Raw genomic sequence first — 13,547 nt, 5'->3', positions numbered from 1 at the left:
TATGCCAAATTAAAGGGAATTCAAAGTTATTTTAACAGTCCCTAAAATAATCAATGTAATTATTAAATAACCTTGGTAATCTGCAAGGAAAACCTGTGAAATTCCTTTTATTTAAAGATTAAACCCTGTGCAAAGTACACAACTCTCAAGTAGAACATATCGTGGTTACATGTAGTTGTCCAAGCGTCAGATAAACGAATTCCTGAAGATCCAATGCACCCAGATCACTTAGTGGTCTACTTTAGAATGCTTGATCAGAGGACTCACACCAAAGTATATTTCTCAACATGTTGTCTATTTCATTATGGATTGTTACTCTCATATGGCCACTTTTCTATTAGAGGAGGTGGGATGGGGGTCTCATAAAAGGAGACTGACACTGAGTTGAAAGAAAAGAATCATGCTGTTGATGTTTTGCAGATTCTCCTGGTCAATTGACCAATAAAGGTTTTGCATATAGCTCAGTTTTTCTCATGCTGTTGTGTGCACAGTTATGAACGTTGTTGTGTGTATTCTTCTTGCCGGTACTGTTCCATTGGGCAAAAGTAGGTCACAGTCAACAATCTTTCACACTCCAGCAATTATATTAAAGTGCATTTAGCTTAGGTTTATTTAGTTAGTTAATTTAGATTTAAGTGGTTTTCGCACAGTCATGCATGTACCACTGTTTTATGCCTACAAAGGTAGGCTGTTGATTACTCCTAGGGGAAGGAATTCGAGCCACTTCCCCCAGGCTTTTATGTGCTCATGGAGCACTGTTTGATTGAAGCCGTCAGGCAGTGGGACTAAGATTAGTCCCTAACTCTCTGAATGGAGGGCTTGATGGCGAGTGGGAATAGACCCAGCACACACTCGACTTATTCAGTCACTACTACTTAGCTAAATTTAGGTATGTATGAGTGGGAATGGATGCATCACACACTAGGTGGCAACCTGATTATTCTTGGAGATTTCAACTTTCACTTTGACTGTCCTGGAAACCCAAACACATCAAAACTCCTAGATTCCATTAATGTTTTCAACCTCAAACAGTCAGTTAACCAACCCACCCATAAACATGGTCACATTTTAGACTGGATTCTTCATAGACCTGGTGATAACATTCTACAGTCCTCCCTGGTATCCCACGAACTTGCATCAGATCACCTCTGCATTATATGCCATCTTGACATATCAGTCCCTAACCCTCCACCTTTATCTGCTACTAAGAGAAACCTCCGTATGATAAATAGAACCAAACTAATGCATGACATCCAAGCAAACCTAACAACTTGCTTACCTCATACAGCAAAAAAACTCGATAACTGCATGCGTTCATTGCTCGACAAACATGCCCCAGCTACCAAGTGCAGAGTATCAATTCAAAAGTGTTCTCCATGGTATAGAAGTGTTAGGGACCAGCTTCGCACTGCTAAAAGAGACAGCTGTAAAGCTGAGAGGCTCTGGCTTTCCACCAGACTCACTATTCATAAGCAAATTATGAAGCCTCTAAGAAGAATGTCACAAATATAGTCCATGCAGCGAAATCAGCCCACTACACTACTAAGATCATGGAAAGTTCCAGCTGCAAAGAGCTCTTCGAGATTACTAACAAGCTAATGTCAAGGAACAAATCTACACTACTTTCAACTACCTTCTCTCCAGTTGACCTTCCAGACATGTTTACAAATTTCTTCCGTGACAAAGTACAAACCATTAGAGATAAGCTTGACACCACAATTTCAATTCACTCGTATGTCTCCTTACAGTTGGGATACAGAATTTGAGCAGCAACTATTAGCAGCATTTGAACCTGTCTCTATCGATTTCGTACGTACAATCCTGATGAAGAGTGCACCAAAGTCATGTGAACTTGATCCAATTCCAACATCACTGCTGCTTGAGTGCTTAGATCCAGTATTGCCTTCACTAACTGATGTTATTAATACCTCTCTCTCATCAGGGGATTTCCCATCATGTTTCAAAACTGCCATTGTAAAGCCTCTGCTGAAGAAAGCAACACTACTGCACAGTTTCTAATCTCCCATTCATATAAAAAATCTTAGAAAAGGTTGTTCTATCCCATCTTGTATCTCATCTGAATTCAAACAGTCTTTTTAGCAATGTACAATCTGCATATCGCCCTTGCCACAGTACTGAAACTACTCTTTTAAAAGTAGTTAATGACATTCTCTCTGCTTTGGATAGCAGAAAGATTACAGTCCTCTCCCTCCTTGATTTTTCTGCAGCATTTGACACAATAGTCCATGATATATTATTTCACTGTCTCCAGCATGTATTTGGCATTCATGATACAGCCTTACTGTGGTTCAAGTCCTACTTGGTCAACAGGACACAAATTGTGTCTGCAAATGGAATACACTCCAGCCCAGTTGATCTATGTTGTGGTGTTCCACAGGGGTCTGTTCTTGGACCGGTTCTCTTCATTCTATACACTCAGCCGCTCTCAAGTGTCATAGATCATCATCCATTGTCTCACCATTTGTATGCTGATGACACCCAAATATACAGATCTAGCCACCCAACTGAAGTTGACGCTACCATCCAAGGTGTAGAGAGGGCATTTCTGATGTGAAATCATGGATGACTTGTAACAAGCTGTAGATAAATGATGATAAAACTGAGGCCATTCTTATCACAACACAAAAACTTTCTCATTCGCATCCTTTACCTCAAACAATAAATATCAGCAACGCCAACATTAAATTCACAAAATCAGTATGAAACCTAGGTGTTACTCTGGACAGTACTCTCACATTGCACCAACATGTCATGAACATATGCAAGGCTGCATATCTTGAGCTGAGACACATCAGCTCCACTCACAAATATCTTTCAGTTGATGCCACTAAAACACTTGTGTGTTCATTAGTACTTTCAAGACTGGACTATTGTAACTCAGTTCTGTCTGGTTCATCTCAATATCTACTCCAGAAACTTCAAAAAGTTCAAAACACAGCTGCTCAGATCATACTTAGAGTACCACGATCAGAGCACACCACCCCGCTGCTCTGTACCCTACGCTGGCTATCCATTCGATCTAGAATCAAACACAAAATTTGTTCTGTGTGCTATGTTTCACTGACGGACTCTAGTCCAACATACCTATCCGATCTCACCCATGTGTACACACCAGCAAGATACTTACGCTCCTCTTCTGACAATCGTATACTCATTATTCCCACTATGAAAAGTCATATGGACAGCGTTCTTTTGCATACTATGGCCCAGCAACGTGGAATGAATTGCCCACTGAACTTAGACACAAAGACACAGTGATCCCATTCAAGAGTGCTCTCAAAACTCACTTATTTCAACTGCAAGAACAAGCTTAAAGACCTAATAATGTTTCCTACCTTAAATATTCTCAGCATGTTCTTTATGTTTTCTAATTTCACAGTGTTTGTTTTTGTAATCATATCATTATATGTGTTTTTATCTTATAGGTGTTGTCTAATGTTGTAAAGTGCTTAGAGCTTCTAAAGATTAGGTGCTATACAAAGTCCTCATTATTATTATTATTATATGTTGGTACTGTATTAAGGGCAATGCACTGCATGCTGCTGTTTATGTCTGGCTGTGGCAAGGGAGGTGAGGGTGGAAGGGCGGCTCCAAGGTCACAGGTTGGTGCTCCTAGAGTTCAGAGTATCCGGTCTAAATTGTTGTCCTACACAATTTTGAAAAAACTGTGCTGTTTTGAGTTTAGAATTTAGCTTAGGAGAGTTATCTTAGGTGACAGTTTTTAGTAAAGTTTGCCACCTTGTGTGGCTGGTCTTGATGGTCTTGAACTTTGAGACCACCTTAATTGAAGGAATCTGTTTTTAAGGTCTTACTTGTCTAATTTTAATACGTTGTTGTGTTTGCAGCCTTGTGCTGCTGGGCTTGATGGTCGTTGGTGTTTAGACCACCTTATATATGCGGGTCCTTTTCCTAGAGTTGTTTAAAGTTCCCTACTTTGTGTAGCAGGCCCTGATGGTCTTGGGTGTTTGACCACCTTATATGCTCTAATTTTGAGGGCCTAGAATTTCTTGTGGTATAAATATGACTGTCACCTTTGGATAGAGAGTACTCAGATGTATTAGTGGTGTTATGTGCATGCTAGAAAGTGGGAAAGATTGGTTAGGTTGAAGTGGAATACTAAGGAAGAAGAAATAATAATAGAATTTGTTTTTAAAAAATTTGTGTTTTTTTCCTTTCCCCCCTTCCTATTTCTGTTCCCTAGTTGCCTTATTTGTATCTGTTTGGATTTGTTTGGTGTTATTTACATTTTCAGGCTAAGTTTATTTAATTAAGACTAAGACAGATATCCTTGCCAGTTTGCTCGGATCTCTAGGATGGGTCAAGGGCATCTGATCTTATTTTCCCCCTATATTTGAATTTTCTTAGCCTGAATACTAATTATGTGATGTTTATTACCAGACTATGTCTATTTGGATAAGACATCTGATCTTATTTGTTCCCTATTGTTAGGTTTGTTAGCCTGTACTAGTGTGTTATGTTATTTTCTGGCTGAAATTATTTGGATAAGATAGATTTCTTTGCCGCAGAACTTGGGTTACTTACGACAGGTCAAAGGCATCTGATCTTATTGGTCCTAACATTTGGTTTATCAGCCAGTCTCCTAGCTGATAACAATTTGATTATGTAATTTTGGTTTTATATTTTGTTTTGTGACCCAATTTCATGTATTTAAAGTTTGTTATATTTGTATAGGTGAGATTGAGGTTAGGGTTGTTATTCATTACAAATCCTGGGTATGCATCTGGGGATCCAATCTTATTTTGTTCCATTTTTAGCTTAGTTCTTTCTTTTTTTAATTTGTGGCAAGTGTTCAATATAAGTGATAAGTCTTCTGGAACCCGGCAGTGGTAGCAGTTTGGGTTGTGGGGTTGGGGTCTTATGTATTGCCCAAAGCTGCTGGCCAATTTGGTTTTTCCTGAGTAAATTCTATTTGTGATCCTTTGATCATTATTGTTCACTTTTGGTGGTTTCCTAGGTCTGGTGACGTTTTTCATGATGGAGTATAGTTTTCTGCCTGTAGTATTTTGGTTCCAGTTTTCTTGCCATATCCTATTGATATAATTTTTGGTTATACTTATTAATTCACTTACCATACAAAATAAAATCATTAAATATGTTAAAGTTGCTAGATTTCTGGGTATGTACTATGATGAACATCTAAACTGGGTACATCATATAGACCACATAGTTAACAGGTGTAATAAAGATCTAAACTTACTTAAAAACCTTAAAGGGACCACATGGGGATCCAACCAGGAAACTCTATTAACACTATACAGGGCATTAATAAGATCTAAATCAGACTACAGGTGCTGATTATACAACTCGGCACCTCACAAACAGCTTAAGAAATTAGACACGATTCAAAGAAAAGCACTAATAATATGCACTGGCACTCTACCATCTGTATCCCTAGCCAAACTCCAAATTCTAACTGAAGAATTACCACTGTATTTAAGAAGGCAGGAGTTAACCTTAAGATATGAAGCTAGATTATCAACCACCCCAATTCACACCCCACCTGGGTAGCCATCAATGTAATAAACCATTCAGCAATAAATTAGTACCCAACATACCTGCAGGGAAACACGTACATCAATTAATTGGACGATTACCAGTAGCCAATCACTAAAAACTATGATGCAATGCCATGGACTAACATCAAACCATCAATCAACATACAATTAATGAAACTTGGCAACAGAAGTGAACAGGAGCATAAGATAAAATCAATTTCCACAATAGAAATAATGACTAAATACCCTAATTCAGTCAAAATTTACACTGATGGATCCAAAATAGCAGAACCCTCCAGAACAGCAGCAGCAGTAGTAATCCCTGAATTGAACATTAAAATGGGAAATAGACTACCGGATCATTGCTTCATATACACAGCTGAATTCTGGGCCATCATGGAAGCCCTAAGATGGATTAAAGAAAATAATAAAAAAAGCAGTAGTATTAAGTGACTCACTAAGCGTGATCTCATCTATCCTCAACAATAACACTGACTCAAGAGAAAATTTCCTAGCTGACTTCATGTGGATACCATCCCACATTGACATCAAAGGAAATGAATTAGCTGACCAAGTAGCGAAGCAAAAACTACATGACCCAACTTATACTAACCTCCACTACAGTGCTTAGGTTTATATACTCAAACTCAAACCACCCTAAGGGCCACATGAGGGCATTTTCGATGGCCCAAGGGCTGTACCACCTTTGTTATCTCTCATGACACCTTGTGATGCCAATTATTTTGCAGACCACAGGATATGGCTTGGCAGTCTGCATGTGGTCCATGGGTCAACTTGTGTTTGAGACCCCTGGTATATACAGTCATAAAACTTGATGGGTGTATTCTTTTTCAAGGCTACTGCTTACCACAAGTAGATCATATTAACATAGATCACAGTAACCTACACCATTTTATGTACAGACATGAAACTTAATGGGTGCATTCTTCTTGCTTGGTATTACTCATCGATACCAAAAGTATGTCTCAGTAACCCACTTGGCACACCCCAGTGAATCCATAAAGTTTTTGCATATAGCTCAGTTTTTCTCATGCTGTTCTGTGCACAGTTATGAAAGTTGTGTGTATTCTTCTTGGAGGTACTGCTTCCATGGGCAAAAGTAGGTCATGGTGAATAATCTTTCACACACCATACAGTTATGTTAAGGAGCATTTTGCTCAGGTTCTTTTATACCATTCTATGTGCAGTCATGAAATGTTATGTTATTGTTGTATGCATTCTTTTTCATGGGTACTACTCCCATGTGCAAAAGTAGGTCATGATGACAAAATTTTCAAACTTCAGCAATTATGTTATGTTTTTGAACTTACCTAACCATTTTTGTGACATCAATATATGTATAGTAATGAAACTTGATTGATATATTCATTTTGGAGTGTACTACTTAGCATGTGTAAAAGTAGGTCAGGTCACTGATCTGTTTTTCATGCTTCAGTGATAACATTTCATTTTTAGTATTATGCTCAGTTATCTAAACACTGTTATGTGTACGGTAATGAAATTTGATGGATGTATTTATGCTACTAATATTTATCAGCAGGGTAACCTAATGTTAAGGTCACAGTGATCCACTTTTCTTGCTCCATTTTCAATGCAAGGTTTTTTGGATTATGCCGTAGTGGAGTAGGTGAACATATGATTATGTGGAATTATTGCTGTTCAGTGAGTTTAATGCATGTATAATTAATATAATGATATATGACAGATTGTTGTGCCATCTTGAGATTGTTGTATACATGTACAAAAGAAATATATATAAAAATTTGATCTTATCAGCTTCACTTACACCATGGCAAAAATTGAAGTAATTTGAGTTCCAAGCTTATGACTTAGTATGGCATCAGATTTCAGACTTTTACATCAGACGAATGTTTTTGAAATGATTGTATGATGAAGAACAATTATAGGTTAGACCAATTTTGTGAATCTTAGATTTTAAAGCAGATTTGAATCATATTGACATGACTCATTCCATGGAGCAATTTATTTCCTATTTCCTGAAAGGTTATGGCAGAGGTATGACTTCCATCATACAGGTGTAGTCAACTACAAGGACTTCTTGTCCAGACTGGGTATCAGCATCCAAAACCGGGCAAAACCAATGGAGGGGGCACCTGCAGGTATGTCTGCACTACAGTATTGTCTTTAATTTGTTGTTCAGCATCATCCCATATAAACCAGTACTGTTCATACAGATCATGGCCTATCCATTTCTGATCAATGGCATGGCATGACCATCAGAACTATATGATAGTGTTTACATGTGTGTGCTCCCCTATGCGTGTAAACATGCAGCAGGAAGTGGGAGTGAGAGGTTTGAATGTGTGCTTCCATATGCATGTAAATAAGCAACAGAAGGTGGGAGTGAGAGATTTGAATGTGTGTTCCACTATGAATGTAAACATGCAACAGAAAGGGAAAGCTTTGAATATTTCAGGCCACATGATAAATAAGAAAAATTCAAATGACCATAAGTACTAAATAGTATATCCAGACTTTTGCATTAAACTGACCATAAGTACTAAATAGTATATCCAGACTTTTGCATTAAACTGACCATAAGTACTAAATAGTATATCCAGACTTTTGCATTAAACTAACCATAAGTACTAAATAGTATATCCAGACTTTTGCATTAAACTGACCATAAGTACTAAATACTACATCCAGACTTTTGCATTAAACTAACCATAAGTACTAAATAGTATATCCAGACTTTTGCATTAAACTGACCATAAGTACTAAATAGTATATCCAGACTTTTGCATTAAACTGACCATAAGTACTAAATAGTATATCCAGACTTTTGCATTAAACTGACCATAAGTACTAAATAGTATATCCAGACTTTTGCATTAAACTGACCATAACTACTAAATACTACATCCAGACTTTGCATTAAACTGACCATAAGTACTAAATAGTATATCCAGACTTTTGCATTAAACTGACCATAAGTACTAAATAGTATATCCAGACTTTTGCATTAAACTGACCATAAGTACTAAATAGTATATCCAGACTTTTGCATTAAACTGACCATAAGTACTAAATAGTATATCCAGACTTTGCATTAAACTGACCATAAGTACTAGTATATCCAGACTTTTGCATTAAACTGACCATAAGTACTAAATAGTATATCCAGACTTTTGCATTAAACTGACCATAAGTACTAAATAGTATATCCAGACTTTTGCATTAAACTAACCATAAGTACTAAATAGTATATCCAGACTTTGCATTAAACTGACCATAAGTACTAAATACTACATCCAGACTTTTGCATTAAACTAACCATAAGTACTAAATAGTATATCCAGACTTTTGCATTAAACTAACCATAAGTACTAAATAGTATATCCAGACTTTGCATTAAACTGACCATAAGTACTAAATAGTATATCCAGACTTTTGCATTAAAACTTACCACCTAGACTTGTTTAATTTACCACTTCTCATGATATGTGAGAATTACAATTATTAGTGACTTCAAAAAAACATGCAGATTATCATATTCCAAGTCTACAGTAAATGCCTATTGTTGTACAGAGTACCAGTCATCACTACATCTACAGCAATTGCCTATTGTTGTACAGAGTACCAGTCATCACTACATCTACAGCAAATGACTATTGTTGTACAGAGTACCAGTCATCACTACATCTACAGCAAATGACTATTGTTGTACTGAGTACCAGTCATCACTACATCTACATCAAATGACTGTTGTTGTACAGAGTACCAGTCATCACTATATCTACAGCAAATGACTGTTTTTATACAGAGTACCACTGGAATAGATCCTTTGACTCTGACCTTGAAAGTGATACATTTTTTAAAAGTTGTTGATGAGCACTGTGGAATCTCTCTGTCTCGGTCTGTCTGTCTTTCTGTCTCTCTCTCTCTCTCTCACAGCAAATAATTCTGTTGGCTTGATTTTTCAGCAGTTATTATTTTGAGAAAACAAATTATAGTATGTTTTTTGTCATTTTAGTGATTTGATGAAATTTTTATTAATTTAAATAGAACCACTTGATCATTTATTGTGGTGTAAAATTACTGATTACACCTACTCATCAAGTTAATGTTAAAAAATTAAAACACATGACTTCAATTTGCCTTTGAGTTTATAATTATCAGTATTGCATTTGTAAGTTCAATAATGAAAATTTTTCACTTTTGCTGTAAAGAAATTAAATTAGCTCATTCAGATAATTAGTTGCACCTGATGAAAATTGTAAAGCAGCAATGTCCATTAGCTTCATATTGTTTTTATAGGAACTCACATCATGCACCCATTGAAAACCACTGTATCTTAGGCATCAGCCATTGACCAAACAATAATCAAGAATTTTCTATAAGGGGTGATAGTATTTTGAACAAGAAGGAATTACTTGTTGGACCAGTCAGTAACCAAAAATTTGCTCTTTGGAATGATAGTATTTTGGTAAATGCAGGAGCTACTTGTTTGACCAGTAGGTAACTGTTATGTCTAGGGGCTTGAACTTAAGTAACAAGACAAGGTAAATCCAACAAGCATTCAAATTTCCAAAATATTGAAAGAAGAAATATGGAATTTGCATAATATCTTGAGTTCTTCCACCATCTACCATTACCAAACTTTGTGCATGGTTTGCAGTTGGTTAAGGAAGAAGTCTATCAGTTTCAGGTCAAAAGAGTGAAGGTCAAGGTCACACAATAAATTAGTTCTACATGACAAACCTGGACAGAAATTGTACATATCTTGCACTTTGGATGAGGAATTAGCCTATTAATATAGGGGTCAATAGTTTACATGAGGAATTAGCCTATTCATATTTGGGTCAATAGTTTACATGAGGAATTAGCCTATTGATATTTGGGTCAATAGTTTACATGAGGAATTAGCCTATTGATATTGGGGTCAATAGTTTACATGAGGAATTAGCCTATTGATATTGGAGTCAACAGCTTACATGAGGAATTTACCTATTGATATTTGGGTCAACAGTTTGCATGAGGAATTAGCCTATTGATATTGGGGTCAATAGTTTACTTGAGGAATTAGCCTATTGATATTGGGGTCAACAGTTTACATGAGGAATTAGCCTATTGATATTGGGGTCAACAGTTTACATGAGGAATTTACCTATTGAAATTTGGGTCAATAGTTTGCATGAGGAATTAGCCTATTGATATTGGGGTCAATAGTTTACATGAGGAATTAGCCTATTGATATTGGAGTCAACAACTTACATGAGAAATTTACCTATTGATATTTGGGTCAACAGTTTGCATGAGGAATTAGCTTATTGATATTGGGGTCAATAGTTTACATGAGGAATTAGCCTATTGATATTGGGGTCAACAGTTTACATGAGGAATTAGCCTATTGATATTGGAGTCAACAGCTTACATGAGGAATTTACCTATTGATATTTGGGTCAACAGTTTGCATGAGGAATTAACCTATTGATATTGGGGTCAATAGTTTACATGAGGAATTAGCCTATTGATATTGGGGACAACAGTTTACATGAAAAATTTACCTATTGATATTTTGGTCAATAATTTACATGAGGATTTAACCTATTGTTATTGGAGTCAACAGCTTACATGAGGAATTTACCTATTGATATTTGGGTCAATAGTTTGGGTGTCAAATGATCCATACTCAGGGTTGTGATGGCTCAGAGTAAAATTGGTTTTTCAGAATAACTTTTGTTTTTAGAGAGCCAGTTCCATCATTAAACTTTGGGGATGACTTGAACATAGGGTAATAAAGAAACATAAAGATTATAGGGTCTAAATGTCAGGGGTCCCAGTCTTGGTAAATCTAGAAAGAAAAAATGCTTTCTGCACATTAGCTTTAGTTTAAGACTACATACCTTGGCCAAGATCTTATAGTCCCATCGGTCAGCAATTTGCAGAGTCAAAAATACCCAGCCAGTGCAGGCTACACAGATAATTTGTGACCATGAGGCAGCCATATACCCAGCTAGTGCCTATACAGATAATTTGTGACCATGAGGCAGCCATATACCCAGCTAGTGCCTATACAGATAATTTGTGACCATGAGGCAGCCATATACCCAGCTAGTGCCTATACAGATAATTTGTGACCATGAGGCAGCCATATACCTAGCTAGTGCCTATACAGATAATTTGTGACCATGAGGCAGCCATATACCCAGCTAGTGCCTACACAGAGAATTTGTGACCATGGGTCAGTCATAAATTATGCCTTTCAAGTACTCTTCCTTGTTTATTTCAATATTTTTAGCATGATTGTATTTTGTAGCAATGACATGGCAACAAGGAAAGCCCACCAACTCCCAGCTGAGGACATACCAGAAAAAGAAGGAGGATGAAGCATACATACAGAGCTTGAACTTTGACCAGATTGAAGCGGAATTTAGGAGAAGGGTATTTTCATGTGTGAAAAATTAAAATAAAGATGAATCATTGATGATGGTTGTAGGAGCAATAATAAAGAATATGATAAATGGTGAAAATTATTATTATAATAATTAATATGCGAAAGGAATACTTGCTTTTAATACTTATATCTTTCTGTCATGCAGATAATTGTTGTGGTTTGGAGGCAGAGATTATCTTTAAATTTGCATACACAGTTTATCAATATTAATGAAAGTGAGCTATAAAATGGGACCTGTCTTTGTTGAGCATCTTTGTCTATCATCCACCAGTCAACAACTAACTGGAGGCCTTTTAAAAAAATATATTTCAATGAAACTTCTAATGTGGGTTTATATAAAAGAAAAATATCTTTGGAACTTTGAGAGCCAGGAAAATCTACACATATTTATAAGGTAATATTGGTTCCAATTTTCTGACCATGTGGTTGCTCCAGGGGTTTTCTTTATGGACACCACAGCAGCCATCTTGAAAATCTTGTTATCACTTCTCCTAAACAAAGTCATATCAACAATGGGTTTTCACCAAAAGACTTATTATAATGTCTGGTTATTCATAAATGAAAAAGGAGATATTTCCTACTTATCAGGGAATCTGACTTCCAATAATTCCACCACAGTTGCCATCTTGGAAATCTTGTTGTTGATTCTCCTCCAGAATGAAAAGTCATATCAGCATAGGGTTTTCAATGGAAGACTTGTTATGGTATCTAGACTTGTTATGGTATCTAGACTTGTTATGGTATCTAGACTTGTTATGGTATCTAGATGTTCTTAAATAAACATTGTGTTCATCTGATATCCAGTATGGCTGCCTTATCCATCTTGAAAATCATATCATTAATCCATTTAGATGGAACTTCATATCAACATTGGCTGTTTACCACAAGATGTTTAGTTGGGCTAAGTGAAAGTAGTTCAGACCTGACATTCAATATGGCCACCATTGCAGCCAGCTAGAAAATCTTGAAACTGCTGCTTCTCCTCTATGGAAAGTCATATCAGCATGGGGTTCAACACTCAGCAATCAAAATGAAGAAATGGTCTTATGTTAAATTCCAGTAAAGTATAAGTCCCTTCAAGGGACTTAGTTCTTTGAAAGATTTGTATTGTTATATTTGACTTTTGAGATTTCATATAAAATAGTAGATCTGTCTCCAATAATAGGGTCATTTCTAGACTATATCTAATTGCAGTATACTACTCATTCCATTTATCATGTTAATTACAATTATTCTATTTAGATGAAGAGTAACCATATGTCTCTGAAGAAAGCTTTCATGTCATTTGACCGCAATCTTGATGGCTTTATCAGTATCGAGGATATGAAGTCAATACTTATCCAGTTTACAGTTCCCATGTCAGATCAGCTCTTCAAACAGCTCATGGACAGGTAATATATGAAAGAGGTGTATCTACAGGATTCTTAATATTCACTTAAATGGCCTGATTTATTACAGGTAACAATGCATTAACTTGACAGTGATGATAATGACAATGATAGCAAAGATAATATGAACGATAATGATACCATTGATTATGATGATAATGATGATTATGATGAAGATAA

The 13,547-nt window shown here is 36.3% G+C and overlaps 1 protein-coding gene across 3 annotated transcripts in view; it reads left to right on the top strand.

Annotated features, from left to right (window-relative positions):
* LOC149785999 (EF-hand calcium-binding domain-containing protein 6-like) overlaps nt 1–13,547 on the top strand; it is a 172,160-nt gene that overhangs the window by 46,256 nt on the left and 112,357 nt on the right. For all 3 annotated transcript variants that reach the window (XM_089976282.1, XM_089976281.1, XM_089976280.1), the window contains 3 exons: nt 7,563–7,678; nt 11,842–11,966; nt 13,222–13,370. In XM_089976282.1, coding sequence (XP_089832408.1) covers nt 7,563–7,678; nt 11,842–11,966; nt 13,222–13,370 — 390 coding nt within the window. The remainder of the gene's footprint in view (nt 1–7,562; nt 7,679–11,841; nt 11,967–13,221; nt 13,371–13,547) is intronic.

This window comes from Sinohyriopsis cumingii, chromosome 12 (assembly GCF_028554795.1).
Source record: "Sinohyriopsis cumingii isolate HCF-2022 chromosome 12, ASM2855479v2, whole genome shotgun sequence".
In the NCBI taxonomy this organism is placed as follows: domain Eukaryota; kingdom Metazoa; phylum Mollusca; class Bivalvia; order Unionida; family Unionidae; genus Sinohyriopsis; species Sinohyriopsis cumingii.
This window is presented reverse-complemented; position numbering and strand designations above follow the sequence as displayed.